Raw genomic sequence first — 27,850 nt, 5'->3', positions numbered from 1 at the left:
GATTGAGCCCAATTAAACGCATGATTAGCTCATGCCATGAAGTCAACCTTAATTTTCAAGCAATTGGCCAAAAGGAAAATGTGATGTGGGATGATTTTATACCTCAGAACAATAATTGCTAGACCTTTGCCCAGGGTGGGAAAAGACTTTGATTTATGAAGTTTTATTTTTCCACCACACAATCATGTTACAATATAACACGACATTACTGACATTTTGCTGTCACTTTGTTCATTTCTATTGTGCAAGCTGGCAGCTCATTAACCAGTGGACTGGAGAAGCAATGACATTCCTTATATAACACGTCAACAGAGACAGCCATGTTCAAAGTTGCAATTTGTCATGGAAATTTGTGATGAATGACTTCGGACTTGGTAGTGTGTCAAGTGAATTTTTATTTTGGTTCCGCTTTTTGCAAGTAATTGTAAATGGCATTCAGTGTCTTTTCTATACAGTATCTCCAAGCAACTCTTTAAAAAAAACACAAGATTGGGTATCGAGCCTGGTGGATCACTATATGGCATGAGCCCTCGATTAATTAGTCCCAAAAATATACAAATACTATGGGGAGTGTGTTTCTCCAATTCCATTGTTAATTACTGTTGATTTGTTACAACCTCAATTGTCCCTGAAGTGTTTTTCTATAACAGATAGTCTCATCATAATAAAACGGTAACATTTTGGTTTCCTAGTAATTGCTCACGGTCCCTAGGGACTGTACACAATTGTATGCTCCTGAGAGCCAAGCGGCCCATATTGTAATCTGAGAAGTTGTCAAGCTTTTACATTGCATTTCATGAATCGGTTACTGTACATGTGCCCTTTACCAAAAAACCTTTAAAAAAAAAAAAAAAACATGGGACCTTGTATTGAGCTCTGTGGGACGCCACATTCAATAGACACCTTATAAATGATTTAAACATATTTTAAATACAGTACAATATATTAGGGCTGCAGCTAGCGATTATTTAAAGCAACATTAGTTAGATTTTCAACTTTTATAAAATATTTTCAAAAAGTTTGTGATATGTCGATTGACAACTTGCTGAATGACACCTCTTTTATAACTTGAGGAGGTCTGTATCGCTTTCGGCGGCACTAATTAACTTTGAGGAGAGTGGCAGGAAACCTGCCACACAGAAAAAAACTACAAATGTGCTGAGTGCTTTATGTCAATGCGAACGCTTTCGCGCGAATTCTGCAATGATGGCAGCGCAACAAAAGAGACAAAAAGTTTTGTCTGAAGAGGGGCAAAAAAAAGCCCAGCTTTCACTCGTTGGCGCTGACGAGTTCGGGAGGGGTGGGGGCGTCGCCACACAGTTGCTAACCTTCATATGCTATTGTTTAGCCACAACTAGATTCACTGCCTTATTAATATTCATCCTTCACACAGCCGCTGGAAGCAGAAATGTTGTTTATTTCATCTGCAGGCGACTGGGAAATTGATTTTTGATTGAATGAATGAATGAATGAATGAATGAATGATTGATTGATTGATTGATTGATTGATTGATTGATTGATTGATTGATTGATTGATTGATTGATTGATTGATGATTTTACAACACTTTGCAGTTGTGCGCTGGTCCTCACGGGAAACGCACTCTTCCTTAAGGCAAAACACTACTGCTTTTGTCCACCGGCATCGCTAAAATTGAACAAAACTGAAAATTTACAAAGTGTTTCTTTAAGCAATCGATTACTCTATCAGTTACTTAGTTCGAATAATAGAGTAACATTAGGAACATTTAATGTGTGGCGGATTAGGAACATTTAATGTGTGGCGGAATCAATTTTAGAAGGTGTAAAACAAAGGCTTCCTAAGATTGCACTTTGCAACATAAAATTCCTGAGTGTTTTTTCAAACTATGCAGAATTGCCCTTGCATTTCACAAGCAAGCGCAGTAAAAGCATTTAACGGTAAATTAAAATACTTGAGTTTTTAAAAAATGATAAATGAGGATCGAAGTACAACAAAGGAGAAATTGGCGAAATGGCATTTAGAAGTCCGCCAGCTTAAATGCTATAAAATGCTAACTTTTTGTTTTTATTGCTCTTAACAAAGCGTCCAAACACATATTCCCACAAAACTGTTAAATATACTTCTAAACTAAATAACGAATACATAAACAATCATATTAGCTCAAACTAGGCATGTGTCGGTATGACATTCTGATGACATGATAACCTTAAGCAAAACTATCACGCCTAAAATGTGTTACTTTAAGAAAAAAATTCCATTGAACAGGATTTTTATTTGTCAAAACATATTAGCAAATTGGAACATAAGAAGAAAATGTTAAGTTAAAATAAAATGGAAAAAAAAAAAAATACAATAACTGAAATATCCAAAATGAAATTTAAATAAATGCAATCCTTTAGGTGAGCCTAAACCCTCAGCCACAGCTCAACATTATTACCATCAGAAGAAGAGCAATTGAATTATTTTCCATGAAAGCACGCGTGTATGACTCGTGTCATGTTTACATTATACACACACTCGCTTTCTCAACATAGACAGTTGCCAGAGAGAAAAAAAAACACCACATATTTTACCACCGCTAGACACACTAAACACGCTGGAGTTACCTTCATTCCTAACCCTAACCTTTCATTTTGTATAAATGCAAATTATCATATCAGAGGTATTGCGTCCTCGGCAGCCACCCTCCGCAAACATGTTCTACATATCGGTTGGCCCTCCTCTAAGCCACGGCCGTCTGTAACTTTTCTGTAGCTGAAGTATTCTCATACCAGCGATTACAATTTATTCGATGGGGGAAAAAGTTCAGGAGTTTCACCTCCTCCAGCAGTTGTGTAGCACAGCTGACTCACTGACACAGAGCAACAACTGATGGGGGAGGGTGGAGCCTTAAAGCTGCAAGCGAGGGATTTCTCCATGCAGTTTTGGGACATAAAAACTAGCTAGTACCATAGGGACGGTATGATGGAATTTTTTTGCGGTTTAAAAACCTTGACGTTTTCATACCTCGGTATAACTTGAAACTGGTAATCGGCACATGCCTTGCTCAAACAAAAACTTACAACCCTATGTTGGCCTTAACAGGGAGCAGCTGAATCCAGCCATGTTTGATTAATAACGTCATATCAACTGTTGCCACAAGAGGGCAGTGTATCCACCTTAATCAATAAAACTAAATGCAAACACTTTAAAACGAAACCATTACAACGCCACTCTAATTAAACAAATCCTCAAAGCAGCGGAATTCTAAATTACTCGAGTTAATCCATTAATCTTTGCAGCACTAGGATATATAGAAATATATGAGAGTGAAATGTGCCTGGAACGGTAGCCTCAATGTCAATTTATGTTTATTGATTTGTTACAACCTCACTTGTCTTTGCATTGCTCAATTACAGATGGTGTTGTACTAATGAGCCCCGCTAATGAGCAAGTTGCCTCTGAGCTAGTTCCTATGAGCTTTTATGAAGGGAAATTCTATGTACATTTTTAATTTAGACAGGTGGTCATAACAGCACAGTACTTTTTCTTTTTAGTATTTTACAGTTGACAAGATGTTTTGTGATTTAACATATAAACCCACAAGAAGATTTGTAATGAGGCATCATAAATCCACAATGCATCAAATGCATGAATAACAAACGATGGAGAGGGGGGTTTAAAAAAACAACAACTTCACACCAAATCATCTGTGGTTGCTTTATTTAGCCCCGGTTTGTTGGCTCCTGATTTGTGTAATGAAAGCCATCTGTGATTCAGTTTACAATGCTGCGTAAAATAAAATCCATCTCAAGCAGCTTGGCTAGCATCCTTCTCATCCTGATCATCGATCTGCCTGTGTATTCTTTTGTGATCTCTACATATATCAGTCTTGAGCAAACTGGCAGCCAAGATACAGGACGTCAGCTGTATAGGCCACCGTTTGACTGAACCCATTTGTCATTGAAACTCAATTTTGGCTATTGATTAACTAGCTGTTCGTCTGAAATATTATTTTGAATAGCCATCCTACTTTCTATTGCTATTCGAAAAATATGCCCAATTAAAGCTGGACAACCTGGCTTCCATTTTCTCTCTGATCACTTCAGTAGGAATGTGTGATGTCCACTAGAGGGGAGTGTGAAACTGACAGCTTGCAAATGAAAACGTCTCCTTTCTCTTTCAGGGCCAAAGTGTTTCGGGGAAAGAAGGTCTTGGGAGAGTATGACATCAAAGTGGAGCAGGTACAGAGTATTCATTAAAATATGATATCTAAAATAAACCCATTAAACATTGTAACATTTGCAACACTGAATAGTTTGCTGTCAATTTATTCAACAGTGGTCAAGTAATTCATTGATATAGTGAGCACTGAGCACAAATAAAGTCAAGTTAACAAATATATGACTAAACATGGATACACTGCTGGCCAAAAGTATTGGCACCCCTGCAATTCTGTCATATAATGTTCAGTTTCTCCCAGAAAATGATTGGTAATAATATATTCATTTATTTTGCTTGCAATGAAAAAACACAAAAGAAAATGGAAAAAAAAAAAAATCATTATTTCACACAAAACTCCAAAAATGGGCCGTATCTCCAAAGATCTGAATGTTCCTGTGTCTTCCGTGTGCAGTGTCATCAATAAGTGTAAACCCCATGGCACTGTGGCTAACCTCCCTAGATGTGGACGGAAAAGAAAAATTGACGAAAGATTGTGCAGATGGTGGATAAAGAACCTCGAATAACATCCAAACAAGTTCAAGCTGTCCTACAGTTCGAGGGTACAACCCGTACTATCCGTCGGCGTCTGAATGAAAAGGGACTCTATGATAGGATACCCAGAAAGACTCAACTTCTGACCCAGAGACATAAAAAAGCCAGGCTGTAGTTTGCCAAAACATACCTGAGAAAGCCAAAAATGTTTTGAAAGAATTTTCTCTGGTCAGATGAGACAAAAGTTGAGCTTTTCGGGAAAAGGCATCAACATAGAGTTTACAGGGGAAAAAATGAGGCCTTCAAAGAAAAGAGCAGGGTCCCCACAGTCAAACATGGCGGAGGTTGCCTGATTTTTTGGGGTTGCATTGCTGCCTCTAGACCTGTACTGCTTGACCGTGTGCATGGCATTATGAAGTCTGAAGACTACTAACAAATTTTGCTGCAGAATGTAGGGCCCAGTGTGAGAAAGCTGGGTCTCCTTCAGAGGTCATGGGTCTTCCAGCAGGACAATGACCCAAAACACACTTCAAAAAGCACTAGAAAATGGTTTGAGAGAAAGCACTGGAGATTTCTAAAGTGGCCAGCAATGAGTCCCGACCTGAATCTCATAGAACACCTGTGGAGAGATCTGAAAAAGGCAGTTTGGAGAAGGCACCCTTCAATCTCAGACACCTGGAGCTGTTGGCCACAGAAGAATGGTCTAAAATTCCAGCAGAGCATTGTAAGAAACTCATTGATGGATGCCGGAAGTGGTTGTTTGCAGTTATTTTGTCTAAAGGTTATGCTACCAAGTATTAGGCTGAGGGTGCCAGTACTTTGGTCCGGCCCATTTTTGGAGTTTTGTGTAAAATGACAATGATTAATTTTTTTTTTTTTTTTTCATTCTCTTTTGTGTTTTTTTATTTCAAGCAAAATAAATGAAGATATTACTACCAAAGCATTTGTAATCACAATCATTTTCTGGGAGAAATTTAGCATTATCTGATAGAATTGCAGGGGTGCCAATACTTTTGGCCAGCAGTGTACATAGGCTGATTTGTTACTATGCGTCTGTAATACATTTGCTGTGCAGATTTTTCACTTAGGTTAAAAAAAATCCCATCACAATATAATTTGTTAACACAAAAAACATACTCACATGTGGTAGTTAATGAAATGTATATAGTAGTACTACAATATAGCATATGCAATTTTTCACCATGGCTGGAATCACTAAGCAATCTAATCACTTTAAGCCTGCAATTGCAGCTATTTTGTATCTTCTCAACATATTGATTTATGCAGAATGATATCAAGGAACCAACGTATAGTGTGGTTCTGAAGTCAGCCTTACAGTAATGCATGTTAATAATTCAAGCACACTCTATCTGCTCTCTCCCTGCAGGCAGAGTTCTCGGACATCAACCTCATCTCACATTCAAATGGTACTTGCACTGTGGACATGCAGGTCGTCAGAGGCGGTGCTAAAGCAGCCAGGTGAATATTGTGAATGCATCAAATTATGATTATCACAGGTTTGAACGGATTAGATAGGTTCCCCCCACGGAATACTACATGTGGGAAAGCATGTCTTCACATCCTGCTTCTTGAACCAACACAGGAAATGAGGACGGCACCACTGTAATCGTGTTATGTGGCTGCTTGTTATGCAGACACACGCTCTGTTTATGATGAGAAAAGGTAGAGAGGTATTGAGGAGTGGAGAAGAGCGCGCTTTATAGGAGCAAAGATGCCTGTTTTCACATCAATGGCAGTTAAATCAAATGATTTGATATATGCATTTATGTCTATTTGTTGCTATGTAGCTGCCTAATCCTTCATCTGTCTCTACTTTAGGTAGCACTCTTGACCACTAGTGAGAATCATAGTGTATTACGCCTCAGGAATTCATCAGATTGCCACCAAACATCATACAGATTTTATATATACATATATATATTAGGGCTGCTAAATGATTAAAGTTTTTAATCGAGTTAATTACAGCTTAAAAATTAATTAATCATAATTAATCGCAATTCAAACCATCTATAAAATATGCCATATTTTTCTGTAAATTATTGTTGGAACGGAAAGATAAGACACAAGATGGATATATGGATATATACATTCAACATACGGTACATAAGGACTATTTGTTTATTATAACAATAAATCAACAAGATGGCATTAACATTATTAACATTCTGTTAAAGCGATCCATGGATAGAAAGACTTGTTGTTCTTAAAAGAAAAATGTTAGTACAAGTTGGAGAAATTTTATATTAAAACACCTCTTAATGTTTTCGTTTTAATAAAATTTGTAAAATTTACAATCAAAAAATAAACTAGTAGCCCGCTATTGTTGCTGCCAATAATTACTTACACAATGCTCATGGGTCATGCTCAGCCTATAAAATCAGTCGCACCCAAGCGCCAGCAGAAGGCGGCAAAACTCCATAAAACACAACAAGTGAGCGTTTCACTGTGTACTGCCATTTAAATCTCTCTGAGCGGGGCATCTGCGTTAAATGCGTCAAATATTTTAACGTGATTAATTTTAAAAATTAACGCCCGTTAACGCGATAATTTTGACACCCCTAATATTATATATATATATATATACATATATAAAATCGTTGTCTCGCCCTACCCGGGCGGTATGGTCTCTCCTTTCAAGCTCGGGTCCTCTACCAGAGGCCTGGGAGCTTGAGGGTCCTGCGCAGGATCTTAGCTGTCCCTAGGAATGCACTCTTCTGAATAGAGACGTCGGACGTTGTTCCTGGTATCTGTTGGAGCCATGCACCCAGCTTGGAGGTTACTGCCCCTAGTGTCCCGATCACTACTGGCACCACTCTTGCCTTCACTCCCCACATTTTCTCCAACTCTTCCTTCAACCATTGATATTTCTCCAACTTTTCATGTTCTTTTTTTCTTGATGTTGCTATCGCTCAGGATTGCTACATCTATCACTACTGCTGTCTTCTGATGTTTATCCACCACCACTATGTCAGGCTGGTTGGCCATCACCAGTTTGTCTGTCTGGATCTGGAAGTCCCACCGGATCTTGCCTCGGTTGTTCTCGACCACCTTCGGAGGTGTCGCCCACCTTGACTCTGGGGTCTCCAGTCCGTACTCTGCACAGATGTTCCTGTACACTATGCCTGCTACCTGGTTATGTCGTTCCATGTATGCCTTGCCTGCTAGTATCTTACACCCTGCTGTGATGTGCTGGACTGTCTCAGGCGCCTCTTTGCATAGCCTGCACCTGGGGTCCTGTCTGGTGTGATAGACCCTGCCTCTATTGCTCTTGTGTTAAGGGCCTGTTCTTGTGCTGCCGTGATCAGTGCCTCCGTGTTGTCTTTCAGTCCAGCCTTTTCTAGCCACTGGTATGTTTTTCCCATGTCAGCTACCTACTCAATTTGTCGGTGGTACACACCATGCAGGGGCTTGTCCTTCCATGATAGCTCCTCAGGGTCCTCCTCCTTATTGGGTTTCTGTTGCCTGAGGCATTCACTGAGTAGGTCATACATGGGGGTGCCATACATGTGCACCAGGGCACTGACGTCACATGGCCACGCTGCTGTTCTTCACAGTGTCACTCTTTAACTATGTAAGGTAGTAATTTAAATACACCACAAGGTGTCAATGGCGAGTTTTAAATTAATGAAAGATCAAGCCAATGAGTGCGTTTTGCCCTCAACTGATGCCGTAGTATACTGTTTAGTGCGGGTCCATTGTGACATTTGAGTGTTGTCTTCACAACAAACAAGACTGCTGGCTCCCAGCATCATAGTTTGTATATTGTGACGAAATATTGCCATCCAGTGTATTTGTTGAGCTAAACGAGTTACTAAAATGTTTGAATAGAGTTTGACCAAAGTCTGAAGACGTTTTTCGTGTATTTTGCATATCTATTTTGATTGTGAATTTGTGAATGCCAGTCTCTTTGTATTGTTGTTTTACTGTGTGAGAATAGGGCCTCTTTAATACAGATTGAAGCACTTTTCTTTTAGTAAACATTATTTTTTGGGAAGATGTGAATATTATTTTTGTTGTATTTTCACAATATCAGGGGTCAACAACACTGGTCCTCGAGTGCCACTATCCATCTTGTTTTCCATGTCTCCCCCCCTTTAACACACCTGAATCAAATAATCATGATCGTTATCAGGCTCCAGCAGAGCTTGCTGATGAGCTGATCATTTGATTCAGGTGTGTCAAAGGAGGGAGACATGGAAAACAAGATGGATAGTGGCACTCAAGGACCAGGGTTGTTGACCCCTGCACTATATGATACTTATGTTTGTTGTGAAGGAGTTGCCAAAGCTTTTGCCAATAAACGGCGCGTTCAGAGCTACGAATCTGAACTCCTATGTCCACTCGCCTTTCTCTGCCTCTGAGGCCTCACTGTGCAAAATTATACAAATAACCAGCAACCAAACTAAGTTTAATACATTTATTCGTTTTCCGTGTCGCTTATTCACTGGTAAGCAACCGGCAGGATGATCGACCATCTGGACATCTGCTTTTACGTGACAAAAAAAGTAAGATGTCATTAGATGCCATTAGACGTCTTGGTAGAGGCAAACATTTTCGTGTGTTGTGATGCGCAGCCCCGTGCTATCAGCAAAAATAATCAAACTGCTGTGTTTCATTGTATACGCTAATCATATGTAAAGCACACGGCAGCTCGGAATGGTAACTATCTCCATAATAATATTGGAATAAAAAGTTGGATCACACAACAGTTTGGTGTGTAGATCTGCAAACAGTTTTTGACATCAAACACTCTCCTGCTCTCATCACTAGAGCAGGGGAGTGCTGTCACTAGCGAACTTGACACATGAAAGCTACACATCTCATCCCATTTTTCCTGTTCATTTTGCCTTTGCTGTTCTTCTCATCAATGTTCCACTCGGGTTCAAATTGGAAGGGCAGAACCGATGACATGTTAATGTAGTTACAGAGTGACAGTGTGGAAGTCCGGCAGCGTGGCCATGTGAAGTCACTGCCGTGTGACATCAACAAAAATTCAAACCTACTAGTTAAAATAATTTTACAAATTTTATTAAATCGAAAACATTAAGAGGGATTTTAATATATATTATTATAAAATTTATCTTTTAAGAACTTCTTTCTATCCATAGTACCCTTTGATACGAGCTAACTTCAGAGCTCGTGGTTTACGTAAAATGCTTGACATAAAAGTGTCTCTACAATACATCATCATGTTTATGTCAGACAACACAGATTCCTGAATGCTCATCCCCAGTCACAAAACATCCAAGGGCCTTGTTTGCGCAGCTAATATCCAAATTTGGCAGATATGTAGAAAACTTGCAGCTTGCTGACAATGCTAGCATAATACTCTACATCGTTGCTGTCTTGTCAAAAGGCACAAACAGTGGCTCAAATCAAAGTTCGCAAAACATTGTACAATATTGGCTCAACTCCAGTCAGGCAAATAGGAATTAGAACTCAAAATTAACTTCTCCCAAAATTAACATCTTGTTCTCAACTCAGTAAGTCAAAAAAGCAGAATCAATTTTGCGATGGTGGCTGAAATGAGATCTAGTGAGGAGTTACAGTAGGTCAAACTGATTAAGCCCTATTTCCCCCCAAAGAATTGAAATTTTTAGTATTGGAGGTCCCAATGTGACAAAATGGTTAGTAAAGCTCTTAATCAATGCTGGAGAAAACCAGAATGACCTTGAGTTTGGTGGTCACATCTGATTAAAATGTAGGTCTGCCCTTTCCTTCTTGTGAGGAATCAAGAGATTAGGCTGTCCCGTTAATTGCTGTATCCTTGCCAAATGAGCACTTGAAGTTCCAGAATGTCTAATTAGTATTCTCGGTGCGCAAACAGCCAGTGGTTGTCACACTGAGCGAGATATTTCCTTTCCTAGTCTTGCTTTTCAATATATGTGTAGTAATATACTTGGTTTTGAAATATGATGATCTCAGAGACATTCACATGTGGTAATAAATGAAGATTAAGAGCATGGTGCTGAGTCAAAATGGGCCTGTCAAAGGAAGTTTAGCTTTCATTATAAATGATTTAATTTCATTTTCCATGCAGCTACTAGTGATGTGTATAGTTGAACAAGCTATGGAGTCACAGAGACATTTTAAAATATTTCTTGAGGATGGATTGGACATTTTGTTTTTTATTAAAGCACTAATGTGAAAGGATATGAATGTGTTTTATAAATCTGCCTCACGGTTTTGCGGTTCTGCGCTCTAATCTAAGCATTTACCTGTGGATTTCATGTTCTCCTTGTGATTGTTTTCTCTGAGTTGTTTGGCTTCTTCTAAAATTCCAAAAACAAAAAGGTTAATTTTACTGGAGACTGCAAAGTATCCTTAGATGTTTATTTGAGCAGTGATGCTAGTGAATGCTTGTTTGTCTATCAGGGCTCCAGACTAACATTTTTTACTTGGAGCACAGTGGCCCCTAACCTAAAATTTTAGGAGCACAAGCAGAAGATTCAGGGGTACACACTGTAAATCGACATGCAAATTTTTCCTCTAATTGTCACTGTTTAACCGATACTTTCATAATAAATGCATAAAACTACAAACTTATGAATCCATATTTTATTCTCTATCAGTTTTGGCATCAACTAGTATACTATTTAGAAATTAGGTTAACATAGGAATTACTACTAGTAATTCTGTTGCTGTCACCTAGCACTACGACCAATCAGCAACGAATTTATTGATCGACAAATGACCTGCGAGGAAACTGTCCAACCCGGAAATTGACATTCACACGCCACACTTAGTCAACATGGAGGAGCGTATCATTTTAGCAGTGTGCGACCAGCACATACTTTACGATACCTCTTGGCATGATTTTCGGGACATAAATAAAAAAGCATTAGTATGCAAAGTTCATGGCACACAGAAAAGAAATCTTAATATGCCCTCCAAATTCATAACCAATCAGAGACGAGTGATGACGCACAGGCAGAGGACGTTGCGTGTTGTTTGCCGCTGCAATCGTATCGCACCCGGTGTGTTGGCTTTCAGCTCAACGGCGATGACTTTTGCATTTCGCCATCACTCATTGCCTCCTGTGTCTGGAGCCCCTTACCTGCACACATCTCGCCCACCTCCACCTTCTTTTTCTTCTGTTGTATTTTCCCTTGGCAAACAAGCTCATTACATTACCACCAACTAGTGGATTTAACCGTGAAGGAAAAAAAAAAGAAAAAGTACTGCTAATTACTTACTACTACATACTCATACTATTAAAACATCCCGTCTAGGATTTCTGAAAGTGATATGGCCCTGATCTCATGTAAGTTTTGCGAGTTTTCAAACTAAACAATGGCGCTGTCAAAATGTTAAAACAAAGAACAAAGAATCTTGACTTTGCAGGTCTGTTGCAAGAAATTTGTATTTTGTGGTAAGAATAAAACAGGTTAATCAAGTGATATTGCTCCCCGATACTCTATGTTGATTGGGTGTGACTTTTAGCAACGACTAGATCACACTACTTGACATCCTGTTGTGCTGGCCCTGACCACAATTTTGGTTTGGTGTCAAGTTGGTCTCAAATAACGGTGATAAGTCTTGAATTTAACTTTCCATGAGCTAGAGGAACCTTGTCAATATTTTCATTTCTACTCATTTTTACTATATTAATGATACGCGCAATGCTTTTGCAACTTAAGCCCCTTTCACACACCGGTTAAATCCCAGGATTTAAACGGGCAGGCCTTGTATGTGAAAGCAATTTCCCGGGTCGACTGACTTTAGTCTCATTACAATGTCCGGTAGTTTCCTGGGACGAGGCGTATGTGAAAGCAAGCGTTAAATTCCTGGGTCACAGCACGATGGTTGAGTGGGCTCATCGTCACTTCCTCTTTATTCGCGGTAAGACAAAAAGCTGTAAACAAACATCGCGATAATCAACATAGCAAGCTGGAAATAGCCAAATAAAACGGAAAACATAACGAAATTAAATTGCTGCTGGATCGTAGAGCCGAGGAAGAGAGTCCATCGTCTTGTGAAATGTCTTGTTTATTTTGTTGCTGATGTTAGGGTCCGCAACTGCGGAAACGAGGTTGTACCTCAAATCACAAAACAACAGAGGGATGTGTTTGGGTTTATTGAATACAAACAAAAATACACGTGATCGCGGAAAAGGGGGAGTAACACTATGGGTCCGTGACAGTAGGTTGACGGGGATCAATAATACGAACCTAAGCAGAAGGCACAGAGCCAATAAGACATCAAACCAAATTCACTCAAATACCAGCACAACGTAGGGGATTTCAAAACAAGGGCGGCAGACAAACAAGCTAGCAAATGCACGAAATTTGAGAGTACAAAGTGTCGAATGGCGCCCAGCAAGGTAATACCTCGGCACCCTTCTCTTGGATCGCCTGGGCTTAAATACAGTCTTTATGAGCTTGAATTGGCTGCAGTTATGATGTCGGGAACACTCCCAAAACACGATTTGACCAACATTGTGACAGCCGATGTTGACCAAAAATGACGTAATGTCCGGGTTACAAAATCACACCAGCAGCCCTCCCCGCACAGAGATCACCAGTGGATAACACGGGACAAGTCTGTGAAAGTGCGCTTCGTTCCCGTTATATGTCTACATGGCTGAAAGCAATGACGCGAGTAAATTCCACGTCACCTTACACGGGAATTTACCAGGATAGGTTTGTGAAATGGGCTACGTTAACACATTGCCGCCAACAATTAGGCTTAACTGTGGAGTAGAAATTTGCCAGCCACAAAAAAATTCAAGAAAAATAACGTTTAAAAAAGAAAAATCTACAAAAGTCCTACTTGCACAAGTAGATGAAAAATGTACTTGCGTTGTGTCAGATTTTAGGGGTGAAATGCCTCCGTTTTAGAGCCGTCTGGAGACCAGTCTATACGTGGTCTGCGATTGGTTGGCGACCTGTCCAGAATATTCCCTGCCTCTTGCCCCAGCTGTGATAGACTTCAACTCACTTTTAACCGTCATAAGGCTACGTTGTTTTGAAAATGACTTTTTCTTCATAGTGTGTGGGTAAAGCATTAGTGTGTGGGTGAAGCATGACCCACACACTGGGAAAGAAATGTTTTGTTTTTCATTTATCATAACTGTTGCAAATGTACATACAGTGTTTAATTTCTTAACTATTCTTCTGTGTTGAACCATCAGATCTTTTAGGCCAGACTTTGTCTTGGTGCGCCAACATGCCTTCAGCATGGCCCAGAACGAAGACTTCCGAAACCTAATCATCGGTCTGCAGTATGCCGGCATCCCCTCTGTCAACTCGCTGGACTCTATCTACAATCTCTGCGACAAACCCTGGGCTGTAAGTCTTTTTGATAGGCTCAGTATTATAGGGAAAAAAGAAATTTGTGTTGATTTGCAAGAATAAGAGCAAAGATACAGTATTAATTTTTTTCTGTCATGTGGAAGAAGAGCAATTTAACATTCATATCAATGAAATTGTGTTATCAAGCCACTACACCTCAAAGCAGTGGCGATAGATTGTATTTGCCTGCTAGGCTGCAACCATCAGAAGTTCAACTAATTTCCTGCCTTATACAACAAGCAAATCAGGGTATTGAAATTTTGTATCGTGAAAGACTAAATGATAATCGCTTCACATTCTTCTGCCAAATAATCTAAACAACTGCGCACTACAGAAGTGCTTCTCAAAGTATGGTGCAAATACCAAAGGTGGTACTGTATGTGGGCTTCATTTACTGCAAGGTTGGGCAAACAGGTCCTCGAGTGCTGTAGTGGGTCCTGGTTTTTGTTCCAACTGATCCAGCACGGACAGTTTAACCAATGATGTTTCAGCAGAAACAAGAAGCACCTGACTGCAATCAACAGACTGCACTTGTGAAACACCGAATAGGTGAAAAGGTGTCCTCTTATTGGTTTTAAACAAAAACCCGCATCTATGTGGAATAGTTTGCCCACCCCTGCTCTAGTGGTACATAAAATTAAATGTTTAAATGATCTTTTTTTCCAATCCACTACAGTGCATCCTGCACAGTTTAGTTGTATTATTATTAAACTACAAAAGATTCACATCTAATATTTTCGAACTGTTTGCATTAGGGATGTGCGCAACTAGTTATTTAAACATGTAACCGCCTACTCATTTATTAAACGTTTCATATTTTACTAGTCTGTTAAACAAGCATCATGCATCTTGAGCCACTTTCAGATATACACTGAACTCCAGTTATGTCCCGGGATTCAGCCCTTATGTCTCAGACTTCACCGGGACGCGGCATGTATGAAAGCAGCCATTTAGTTCCCGGGAAACAGCATATTTTTGCACCCGAGTCCGAGATACCTGAGTCACCACCGATACCGAGTCCTGATCTGATCCTGAACATGTTACTGTCCATCTGTGCTGCCTTCATAATGTAAATTATTTTTAGACAAGAATAACATAGAAAATGCTTGTCTTTATTTATTGCTTCATTGAGTGAGTCCCACTCAAATCGACTCACGCTAGCCTCTCACTTACACAATGAGTCGTGCTGAGTTGCAACAGCACACTTATGACTGGGCTGCAAGTTTAACGATGATTAACACATTTGTGCCGTTGATCATAGCACTACCAAAGCTTCCCTGGCAAGATCAAAGCTACAAACCTGTCAATCATTGTTAACTTTTCCAAACTCCGCTGCAACAGACAGTTTGGTTGCTTGTCTTTATTTTATACTTTATTGAGTGAGTCTACTCAAATGCGCTCACGCTTTGACGCTCAAGCTGCTGAGAACGGCCTCTCACTTGCACAATGAGTTGCCACAGCACACTACCGCTAGTGTTTGACAAGCTAAACAATGATTGGCAGATGTGTGCCTTTGAAAGGTAGAGCCTGCTCTCAGACATACTGTACATGCCTTTCGTCAAATAGACAACAATATCCCTTGTGCAGTTGAGTTATTGCACTGTGTAAAGAAAGCTCTAGCTGTAGCGATGATGTGCAATATTTTACCTTTCCTTGTTCAAAAAAAAAAAAAAAAGTTTTAAACATGTTGCAGCCCACCGGGCCGGGCCACCTTCATAATGTAAATTATTTTTAAACAAAAATAACTTAGAAATATGTTTACTTTATCAAATGCTTCATTGAATGAGTCCACTCAAATCCATTCACGCTGCTTAGAAACGCTAACATCGCAAACTCCAGTGCACTGCTGACCAAGAAAAGCAGCAGGACAGATTGTTAGAGGCTGTACGAGAATGAAGCAGAAAAACATAAATAATGTATCTATTTTTTAATGAACAACCCGATCCTTTTCACCTGATTCCGATTCTCAGAAAAATGCCGCGATCGGTCTGATTTCCGAGCGCGTGATCGGATCAGGACATCCCTAGTATTAATCATGGCGGGCCGATCGTGATCTCCTCTTTCTTCGCAGTAAGATGAAAAGTGTTGAACATCGCAATTATCAACATAATAAACTGTTAAGATAGAAAAATTAAAATGAAAACATAATGAAGTTAAATTGCTACTTAGAGCCGAGAAGGTGATAGTCCATCATCCATTTTTGGAAATACATGGTTTATTTTGTTGCCAGTGCCGAACAAAAATGACGTAATGTCTGGGTTATAAAATCCCGTCCCCCACCCTCACCGCACAGAGAGCGTTGAGTCACCAACACGGCACAAGTCTGATAGTGTTCAACCCGGGCAATTCCCGGTACATCTCCCCATGTCTGAAAGCTGTAACACGGGTAAATCCCGCGTCATTACGTGGCAATTCTGCGGGATATACAGTAAGTCTGGTCTTCGTGCCTCTGCAGGCTGAGCAGCCAGTGGGAGAATTGCCCACCCTCCCTCCACCTTATACACACACACACACACGTGTACGAGGGGGCGGGGACGCAAAGTTTGGGGAACCATTGGCGAAGGTATCAGAAATGTCTGTTCCAATTGTTCACCTTTAATCAGTCAGTCTTTTTTACATCAATAGAATTTAAATAAACAACTTGTCCTTGGAAGCGGCATCGAAAATGAATGAATGAACTTGTTCTTGGCTAAAATAGCTTCTAAATACACAAAAAAACCTTTTAATTTAATATGTGTAATAAATTGCAAGTTTTCTTACTAATAGACTAGTCGAATAGTGGCAAATAAAATCCAAGACTAGCCGGCAGAGAAATTAGTCGAAATTCCCATCCCTAGTTTACATGGATATACACTGGAGAAAGTGCTCCCATTTAGAAATCATGGAGGAGTCTGAAATTTTCATTGTAGGTGCATGTTCACTGTGATAGAGGTAATCAAAAAAAACTTTCAGAAATCACAATGCATGATCTTTTAACTAATTATTTGTGTGATACAGTTGCAAAAAACACCTGTCCATCAGCTAGAATTCTAACCTTGAAAGACCTGTTAGTCCGCCTATTAAAAGTCCACCACCACTCCATGTATTATCTTGAATCAGATGCAGAGGATCTTTGAGGTCGATAGCCTCATAAAGGCACCTGTCCACCCCATACAATCATTAAGACTCAAACTTGTAACATGGTCAAGACCAAACAGCTGTCCAAAGACACCAGAGACAAAATTGTTCACCTCCGCAAGGCTGGAAAGGGCTATTGAGAAATTGCCAAGCAGCTTGGTGAAAAAAGGTCCACTGTTGGAGCAATCATTAGAAAATGGAAGAAGCTAAACATGATGATCAATCTCAATTGGAGTGGAGCCCCTTGTAAGGTTTCACCTTGTGGGGTCTCAATGATCCTAAGAGGGGTGAGGAATCAGCCCAGAACTACACGGCAGGAGTTGGTCAATGACCTGAAAAGAGCTGGGACCACCGTTTCCAAGTTTACTGTTGGTAATACACTAAGACGTCATGGTTTGAAATCATGAGTGAAGTCATAGGTTTGCCTATGACCATTTGGATGATGCAGAGGAGTCATGGGAGCAGGTTTTGTGGTCAGATGAGTGTAAAATAGAACTTTTTGGTCATCATTCCAATAACCGTGTTTGGAGGAAGAAGAATGATTAGTACTATCTCAACAACACCATCCCTACTGTGAAGCATGGGTGTGGTATCATCATGCTTTGGGGGTGTTTTTCTGTGCATGGGACAGGACGAGTGCACTGTATTAAAGAGAGGATGACTGGGGCCCTGTATTGTGAGATTTTGGGGAACAGCCTCCTTCTTTCAGTCAGAGCATTGAAGATGGGTCATGCCTGGGTCTTCTAACGTTACAATGACAAGGTTCTAGCATGGCCTAGCCGGTCTCCAGACCTAAACCCAATAGAAAACCTTAAGCGGGAGCTCAAACTCTGTGTTTCTCAGCGACACCCCAGATACCTGACTGATGGGTGGGGCAAGATCCCTCCTGCAGTGTGTGCAAACCTAGTGAAAAACAACAGGAAACGTTTGACCTCTGTAATTGCAAACAAAGGATACTGTACCAAATATTAACATTCATTTTTTTCAGGTGTTTAAATACTTATTTGCAGCTGTATCACACAAATAAATCATTACAAATTCATACATTGTGATGTCTAGATCTTTCTTTTTAGGTTATCTCTCTCACAGTAGACATGCACCTACGATGAAAATTTCAGACCGCTGCATGACTTCTAAGTGGGAGAACTTGCAATATAGCATGGTCGTCAAATACTTTTTTTTTTCACTGTAATCCTTAATTAAGTTTGCTTTTTTTTTTTTTTTTTTTTTTTTTCGCCAATTCACATGTGATTAATATGCTTCTTTCTTCACCCTGTCTTTGTTCCTAGTTTTCCCAGCTGATCAATAATCAAAAGAGGCTTGGTGCTGATAAATTCCCTGTGATTGATCAGACGTTCTACCCCAACTACAAGGACATGGTGAGCATTTTTAAAGTGTTTTTTTTTCTCAATCTTTATTATTACACAAAAAATGTCGACATTTCTGAAGGATGGGGGTGGGAGCACTTGCTGTATCTGTTACTAGAAAAACATTTTACAACAGCTTTAGAGACATATTTTCTAGCATTTTGGAAAAAAATGGGTTACACAACATTCCATACAAACATTTTATATACAATCTTTTTTGGTACATGGAAATACAAAAAAACTGCACTTTTTGAACACGAACAGACATAAATACAAATCCCCAACAATTTTTTTCAGTATAAAACAAATTGTTGCATAATGCTTCACTAAAACACATGCATTTGTCATAATTATTATGATTATAATTATTACAACATACTAAAACATGCATTATCATGCAACAATAATGTTTAGCTGGAAAATGTACTAACTGTAATTATTTATCAGTGGCTCAAGCCTAACAGCAGTTGCTAAGTAATAACACATTTTATAATATTGCATTATATAATATAAGGTTATGCTAGCTTCTTCTCTGGAATATACTGTACAGTCAATGGCTGGGGGGTGTTGTGAAAATTTAAATAGCAAATATTTTGAAATACAGTCAAGAAAAATAAAATGGTCTGTCTAAGACTGGAAAATGAATGTCGTTATCTTCTAATTTGCAACAGTTTACAATAGTTACAATCACAGGAATTATCGTACTGCTGTGAAGTTGGCCCCCCAACAGACACAAATTTATATAAAAATGATGTCAATCGTTTGTGCTACGTTTGTGCTTGTTTGTGCTGTAAAAAGTTTTGGTTTTACTACTAGATAGTTACAGTTCTTTTATAGGCCAATCTGAGTTTAAACATAGACTTCATAATGTATTGACGTGACACATTCGCCATTCACTGCATTACGCCTTTCCGAAGGGGGCTGTTCCATACTCCACTTCATTTATTAGCAGTCGGTCACTTGCAGCGATCTAATGCCGGATTTAGGTTGAAAAAGTATGAAAGCTGCACTGCATACAAACAGGAAGGATTGTCTCAGTAGTGATTTTTTCGAGGATTCAAGGTAATTATTATATTTTTCATACCATGCATGCATTTTGAAACGTTGTGAAAAAAAAATCTAATTAGCCGCTACAGCATTGGCATTATACTTTGCACTATTTACGTAAAATACATGCTACCGGCACATTTTTTTTTTTTTTTTTTTTTTTTTTGCTTTTAACCAAGAATCGAGACTGTTTTACCTCCATATCTATAAAAAAAAATTCAGGGATTTAAGCATTTACTCACAAGAATTTTCAACGGAAAAAGCTCTTTCTTTACATATGGCTGGCGCTAATTTCCTTATTGACTAGCCTCATAGTTCGCAATATTTACGTAAAATAAATGCTACCTGCTCGTTTATTTTTTCGCCTTTAACCAACAATTGAGACTGTTTTACGTCCATATCTATAAAGAATTCATGTATTTAAGCATTAACACAAGAATTTTCTACAGAAAAAGCTCTTCATCTGTGTTTCAACTCGGTCAGCCTTGACGGAGATATGCCCCCTATGAATCGACCCCGCGCCCCATGTCCCGTCAATACATTCAATTCAATTCAATTCAGTTTTATTTGTATAGCCCTATATCACAACAAGGTTGTCTCAAAGGGCTTCGCAGAGGCACATTATGAAGTCTATGGTTTAACCAGCCCACAATTTTGATTAAAAATGGCTAACAATGTTGTCAATTGGTTATGATTCATTTGTGCTGGTTTGTGCAGTCAACATTTTTGTTTGTGCTGCAACCGTTTTTTTATATTGAAATATTAATTTTGAGCGATGACGTCACTCGCAGCTTTTCCGTATTCAACTCCCGAAGCTGACCCAGCGTACCAGCCCTCTCAATAACAGAGGGGTACGCTCCATCAGCCGCAACGGAGTGGCTGCGATTGACGTCGAAATTAACAACTCTATATCTACAAAACTATAGCAGCACAAACAAAAATACTTAAAGCACAAACGTAGCATAAACGAATGGCACCATTGTAGGTCCGTTCCACCATTGAAATTGATATCTCAATATCTCAAAAACGATTGTAGCACCAACAAAACTTTTGACAGCACAAACAAAGCATAAACGATTGACATCACTTCACGGATGTAATTATCGTAATGTTTAATTCCTGTGTTTGGGTCTATAGTTTATATACAATGTATGGTCCCATGCATAGGGTACTTCTATTGTATGTAGTACTACCCCAATTCAAATGATGTTGGGATATTGTGTTAAACATAAACAAAAACAGGATACAATGACTTGCAAATCATATTCAAGCGATATTTAATTGAAGACACTACAAAGACAAGATATTTAATGGTCAAACCGATGATTTAAAAAAAAAAAAAAAAAAAAATGGATTTACCAAATAATCATTGTGAAAAAGGCCTTTAGATTTGAGCCCCTGACTGACCAGACTCAATACAATCCATCGTATAAACAAGCCGATGTCAAAGGCAATTGTGATTTTGCAGTGTTCACTGGTAGCACAGCAGTTAATATATCAGCAGACATTTTTTAATTTGCAGAAAATTACTTTCAAAGACTCGAGCTGCATAGCGGATTAATAGGTTCATAACATATCACCATCTCTGACCAGCCACTTGGGTAGAAGAAGCGTGTTAGATTCTATTCTGTATTGATGTAGTTAAGCTAGGACAAGCGGAATGAGATATCTTCTTTTTCTTATCAGCATTCAAATAGCAGCATTCTTAACAGCTGGTCTTTAAAGACTATTTTTTGCAGCTAGCAGAGAAAAGAAAGTTAAAATGATCTAACCTTGAGATCACAAATGCATGCACTTTTTTTGTTGTTGTTAACATATTAGTGATGTTACAAAACCAAAACAATTCTAGTACATCCTGGCCAGAGAAGAGTTAATGCCTGGTTTTCCTAGTGTCTTTTCACTTTTTTATTTTTTAAGATATTCAATACAACATTAGTTAACATTACCCCAGCATTCATATGATAGCAAACGCTCTTTCAAATATGAAATTAGCCCAGTTGACATATACTGTATTGTGTTGCTATGTTACATATAAGCAGCCACATTCGAGATACACAAGCCAAAGCGGGACATTCCTGTGCCTGAACACATTATAGGAGTCAGATGGCGATAGCATCTTGAGCCGGTCAAGGGTCAGTCATGTCAAGGAAGTCTTTCTCGGGGGCGTGGCCTCCCCTGTACCAGCCACAGGTCGTGTCGGAGCGACGAATGCACGCGTATTGCCGCGCCTGCTCACCGTTAAGGCTGTTATCCAGCAGCCAGTCCGTCCACAAGCATTCGTTTTCTCCCGTGGATGCGCACGGCACTGTGTAGCACACATTGATCTGTCGAGGGAAAAGTTAGCATAATCAACTAAATCAAGCTAAAAAGAAAGCTAAATCAACATTTTTAATCAACATTTTGGTTTTCTCAGACCCGAAACAGCTTTGTTCCACTATGCTCTGACTGATTGCTTTATTAGTACAGTGATCCCTCATTTTTTGCGGATAATGGGGACCAGAACCTGCCGCAATAAGGGAAAAACTGCGAAGTAGTGACTAAAGAATATATATACCGTATTTTTTGGACTATAAGTCGCAGTTTTTTTCATAGTTTGGCTAGAGGTGCAACTTATACTCTGGAACGACTTATGTATGAAATTTTTAACACATTATTGTATTATTTCACATGTTATTTTGGTGTTTTGGAGTGACACTGATGGTTTGGTAAACTAGTTAGCATGTTCATTATGCTATAGTTATAGGAATAAATCTTAATAGCTATGGCCATGTTAACATACCAGCCACGTTCGCATTTCGTTGTTCATGCATCATGTAACATTATCATACTGTACACTTATTCAGCATGTTGTTCTCTATTGTATTTTTATTTTAAAATGCCTTTCAAGATGACATATCTGTTCTATGTGTTGGATTTAAACTCTAACTTGAAGTTCCACTCTGAGACCCACAATTTGGCCAACTTTCAAAATTGTCCGATATGCACGTGTGATACATCATTGGAAAGCTTAAAATCTCAATTTTCTGGGGGAAGAAAAATTTGGAACAGGAGGGCATTAAAAAAAATTTAAAAATTGAACAGCAAAACCCTATCTGGAGGTGAGAGCACACAAGAGCAGAATTACAGATGCCATGACTTTAACGAGATATTATCGCGTACCTTGTTTCGAGCCAAAAACTCCATGTAGCATATATCACTAGCCACGTTTACATGCTGACTTTTATTCATACCGATTCAAATCATTCTGAATGGAAATTTCACATCAGCTGTATACATGTCACTTCATCTATTCCGATCCAGCGTTTACATGTGACTGCCTTTATTCCGAAAGGACGTTTGACAACTGCCGTCTGACATGCGCAGATTAATCAAAACAAAGCGCCACGTTGCAAAACATGGAGATCGATCGTCAGATCAGCTGCTGTTTTAACTTTTCGAGTGGAAACAAAACTTCAGAATGATACGCCGTTCATTTAAAAAGTTGTGTGGGTGCGCTGTGCGTGTGCTTGGAAGCCATGTTGCAAGTGACATTACTTACGTCACCAAGTGACGTCACCACGTCAGTACGGAGCATGCGCAGAAAGAACGCAACCAGACACCATTCCGCTTCCCTGTTTACATGATATAATTTTACTTCTAATCGGTTTGGGAAAAGGAATATTCCACCCCTGTGAATCGGAATGAAATTCCATTCGGTTTGGGCCTGTTCATTCCGAATGACGTGTTTATATGGAACACATTTATTCGGTTTGAACAAATATTCCGATTGTAATTGGAATATTTTGCTCCATGTAAACGTGGCAACTGACTGTCAAGACACAGCTGTGAATGGCCACAGCTGGATTTTTGGGGGATTTTATGGGTGAAACATGGTATTATAACATGGGTCGCGATGCAGAAATCGCAGACATTAAGGAGTGGTTGAGATTTTCTTTTTCATATATTTACCCTTTAAAACGTTTATTTTTCCCCCCAATTTTTCTTTGGACCGATTATTTATCATCTAACATATCGGAGAAAATGCGACAGTAACAAAAAAATACAATTTAGCGATAGTTATGAGGTAGATACTGTATCCGTGACTTTTTTAAAGTTTTTTTTTTTAAACGAAATATTAGACATCAATTAATGATTCTAAGCTGAAAATGACAGACATTTTGGATGATAAATATAATTAATTACCTTCGTTTTATGGTTAGGTTGAAACAAAAGCGGTTGCACGACATCTGTAAACGGGGGTTTCCAGGGTAAAAGGGATCAATTGAAAATAGTTTGGGGGCTTAATGCGCCATGAATCTGCTATTGCAGCATATAGAGATATTGTTCTATCAAACACAACAGTTGTTTTGGCTTAAAATACAGCAATTTCTTTTAAAGAGGAATGCAAGAGCAGAAACTCCTTTTTCAGTCTTGTCTGTGTTTTCCGCCATACATATATATATATATATATATATATATATATATATATATATATATATATATATATATATATATATATATATATATATATATATATATATATATTCATATGGCGGAAAACACAGCATATATAAGAATTCAACTTTGGTGTCATCAGTCCACAAAATATTTTGTCAAAACCTCTGTGGAGTGTCCAACTGCCTTTTTGCGAATATTGAACGAGCAACAATGTTTTTTTAGACAGCAGTGGCTTCCTCCGTGGAGTACTCCCATGAACACCATTCTTGGCCATAGTTTTACATATAGTTGATGTGTGCACAGCGATATTGGACTGTGCCAGTAATTTCTGTAAGTCTTTAGCAGACACTCTAGGGTTATTTTTTTTACTTCTCTGAGTATTCTGCGCTGAACTCTTGGCGTCATCTTTGGTGGACGGCCACTCCTTGGGAAAGAAGCAACAGTGCCAAACTTTCTCCATTTGTAAACAACTTCTCTGACTGTCGATTGATGAACATCCAGACTTTTAGAGATGGTTTTGTATCCTCTCCCAGCTTTATACAAATCGGCAATCCTTGATCGCAGGTCTTTAGACAGCTCTTTTGACCAAGCCATGAGGCACATCAGGCAATGCTTCTCATCAAGACAATTCTTACCAGGTGTGTGTTTTATAGTGAGCATGGCAGCTTTAATCCACTCATCAGTGATTGGGCACACACCTGACAAATTGTTTGGTAAGGGTTCACTTACTTATTTTCCCCCCTTCTGTCAATGTTTACATGCTATCTCATTAAAAGTTGAACACCTATAAATGTTTGGGTGGTTTTAGTTGAAGCAGACACTGTTTTTACATCCGTGTGATTTTGACAAAGATCAGATCACATGTAATGGTGATTTTATGCAGAAATGTGAGAAATTCCAAAAGGTTCAGATACTTTTTCATACCACTGTAGATGTTTTTTGTTAGATTTATTAGATTGTTGTTTCTAAAGCCAAACAATAGAAACCTCAGAGGAAAGTGTGAAATATGCTGTGAGTATCTTCATGTTCTTGTCAGCACTTGTCAGCAGTTATATGGGATCAAATGTAGTGTCGTTTGGGACTCTTTCCAACAGCCTCACAATAGAGAATTACAAAGGATGTACCAGTAGTGTTTTCTTTTTCAACAGGAAATTGAGATTTCGCGATTTCATCCAAATGAGTTTAGTCCTTCAAATTACTTTTTAATGAGACCGTGCTATTATGCAGTTCAATCAGCCTACGGGCAAGCAACCTTTGGTTGTGGGCAAATGAAACTTGTATAAATTCTGTAATTCATGTTGTATTACAAATCGCAGGATTAGATGATAACTTTTCAGCCGTAGTTTCGGTATTTTGAGCCAACATTCCGCATTAAAGACAGCTCTGAATATTCATAAAGGAGGCATGAAAAATCCTGACTCACTCTGCATTCGCAGCCCATCTGGTATCTGTAGTTGAGATTCTTCCTTTGTGAGAGTGATAAATTGTCCCAGGACTCCACCAGGTCACACTGGCCGATCGAAAGCCTCCCGTCGCTCCACATACTTCCTGTTTAACAGCATAGCAATGCACAGTCACTACACTAATGCCATTGTTTTCCTTTACATTTTATATCGTAATCAGCAGTGCTTGTACCTGAGAGCAGATATCCTGCTTTGTTGTTGGAGTCTAACTTAACTCCACACAGGGAAGAGAAGACTGGGGTGTACACATACTGAATATCCCTTGCCTTGTCGAACCCTTTGAACATCTGCACAATTGTAAAAGACACTAGAGAGAGTCAGGGTGGATGTGCAGAATTTCAATGCAAGGAATGCACACTTCATTAGAATTGTTTTGAATCTTTCTACATTAAGGTGGTAAAGCAAGCACACGAGGAATGGAATGCCTTCTTTTTCAAATCAGCACTCAAGCATCAGAACTAGTTTTCAGCTTCATGGTGATGAGTAAACCATCCATCCACCGATCTGTTCATTGAATTAACATAATGTGGGTTTGTTGTTTCAACAGAAGCGATTTTGTGACACAGTTTAATTTCTCAAGTTGTTGTTTTAGCGTCGCATTAAGTGTAGCATATGAAAAATGAAATAAACCAACCCCCAAGTCGTATAAAAGTGGACCATTTCAAATCTGATCTGGGTCACTTTTGTATGTGATTTAAAACCAATCTGGGCCACATATTTCCAGAATGTGGCGGCGGTCTGAACTGTCAAGTCTCCCAAATCGGAATTCATGCAGCAATTATGTCAGCAAAGAGCGAGAGCAGCACGCAAGACTACAGTGATGTAGCTGTTCATTATCGTTAGCGCCTAGCTTGAATTCGGCTTTTACTATGCAGGTGGCTGGCTTGACTAGTCATAAAAAAATACAATGAAGAAACAGATAAGCCTGATTCTGCTCTGTTTCTTACTGTGCACCAAGTGAGCAATATTTCAGTATTGCTTACATGGCTGAGTCGGGGCAAACTGATACACACAATTAACGTTTATGTGTGTACTTGAATAGGCTCAATGGACAAAGGCAGTCTGAATATGCACACCAAAAAAACAGATATGACAAAAAATTGGAATTGTGCATTAAGACCTGCAGTATGAACCTAGTCTAAATCTCTTGAAAAAGGAAGCAAAACCTGACAGCAAAGATTTAAAAGCAATAAAACACAACTTAGCACCACTTTGTTCAGTGGTACCTCTACTTATGAACGCCTCTACATACAGAATTTTCAGGTTAAGGCTTGAGATATTAATTTTGAGTGATGACGTGAGTCGCAGACCCCCATATACTGCAAAATGGACACGAAGGGGTGCCATTCCTTTGAGATATGTTTGCGCTAGTTGTTGGGACACCCCTCTGTTATTGAGAGAGTTGGTACATTCCGTCAGCCGCGACAGAGGGGTTGTGATTGACGTTATCACTCGAAATTAACATCTCAACATCTATAGAACGACAGCAGCACAAACGAAAATGTTTACAGCACAAACCTAGCATTAACACTCAGCCTGTCGCGATACACAATAAGTCAAATTATCGCACGGTAAATAAAAATGAGGGTGGTAATTTACCTTGCTGCTAATTTATCGCCACATGCGTGCGTGCATACATATGTGCGTGCGTGTGCTGCGTGCACTCGGCACACGTGCGTGTTGATTACATATGAGACTCCAATAGCTATCACAGATGTTTATTGGTCATCAACACGCCGTGGAATTAAAGTTCAGACATACAAAATAAGGAAACAGTTCGATATTAAACACTGTAAAATGTTAGCATTGCTACATTGAGGCATATGGAAAAAAAACAATGTACTGACCACTTTAGTCTGCTATAAAACATTTATATCTTCTCCACAATGCAAAATTGCTGTTAAAAAGTGGCATATCAAACATGAAAACTAGCAGGATTAAGAAATTTGCAAGCGATGCGAACAAAAGAAAAAAAATCTATTACTTATACAACATGCATGACGAAAGAGAAGTGCATTTTGTTTTTTTTTTTTCTTTTACTGAGTGTAAAACTTACAGTTAGTGTCTTAGCAAATGTTCTTCCGGTGAACATTTCAAAATAAAAGCATGTCATGTTCAAATTTCTGGAGACATTCGGATATTCTTCAGATTCTACACTAAGAATAAATTTTAAATGACACCTGAAAAAATCTGATTGACAATGATAATATGATGTAATAAATGACAATAATTTGGCTTCAAATTTTTCGCATGCGCACTTTGCATGAAAAGATGACAGTCATTTTATATCAAATCAACACTTTTAATGGGCTCTAATTGGCAGACAACAAAAATGACAGTGGGTTTCTCACTTATTTCATATTCTGCACCTAACTAGCTTTAAAATGACTCATTACGCATTGTTTTTTTTTTTAATATTTATAAAGTT

At 38.9% G+C, this 27,850-nt stretch overlaps 2 protein-coding genes across 3 annotated transcripts in view; one reads left to right on the top strand and one right to left on the bottom strand.

Moving 5' to 3' along the window:
* The window catches only part of syn2b (synapsin IIb), a 186,106-nt gene that overhangs the window by 99,571 nt on the left and 58,685 nt on the right, over positions 1-27,850 (top strand). For both annotated transcript variants that reach the window (XM_057845288.1, XM_057845287.1), the window contains exons 2-5: positions 4,148-4,205; positions 6,065-6,156; positions 13,832-13,988; positions 18,398-18,487. In XM_057845288.1, coding sequence (XP_057701271.1) covers positions 4,148-4,205; positions 6,065-6,156; positions 13,832-13,988; positions 18,398-18,487 — 397 coding nt within the window. The remainder of the gene's footprint in view (positions 1-4,147; positions 4,206-6,064; positions 6,157-13,831; positions 13,989-18,397; positions 18,488-27,850) is intronic.
* Positions 18,488-27,850, bottom strand: part of LOC130921421 (metalloproteinase inhibitor 4-like) — a 30,600-nt gene continuing 21,237 nt past the window's right edge. Inside the window, exons 4-6 of the mRNA XM_057845294.1 lie at positions 25,595-25,709; positions 25,383-25,507; positions 18,488-21,846 (exon numbers count right to left, since the gene is read on the bottom strand). Coding sequence (XP_057701277.1) covers positions 21,649-21,846; positions 25,383-25,507; positions 25,595-25,709 — 438 coding nt within the window. The 3' untranslated portion in view covers positions 18,488-21,648. The remainder of the gene's footprint in view (positions 21,847-25,382; positions 25,508-25,594; positions 25,710-27,850) is intronic.

The sequence above is a fragment of the Corythoichthys intestinalis genome, chromosome 9, assembly GCF_030265065.1.
Source record: "Corythoichthys intestinalis isolate RoL2023-P3 chromosome 9, ASM3026506v1, whole genome shotgun sequence".
Lineage (NCBI taxonomy): Eukaryota > Metazoa > Chordata > Actinopteri > Syngnathiformes > Syngnathidae > Corythoichthys > Corythoichthys intestinalis.
This window is presented reverse-complemented; position numbering and strand designations above follow the sequence as displayed.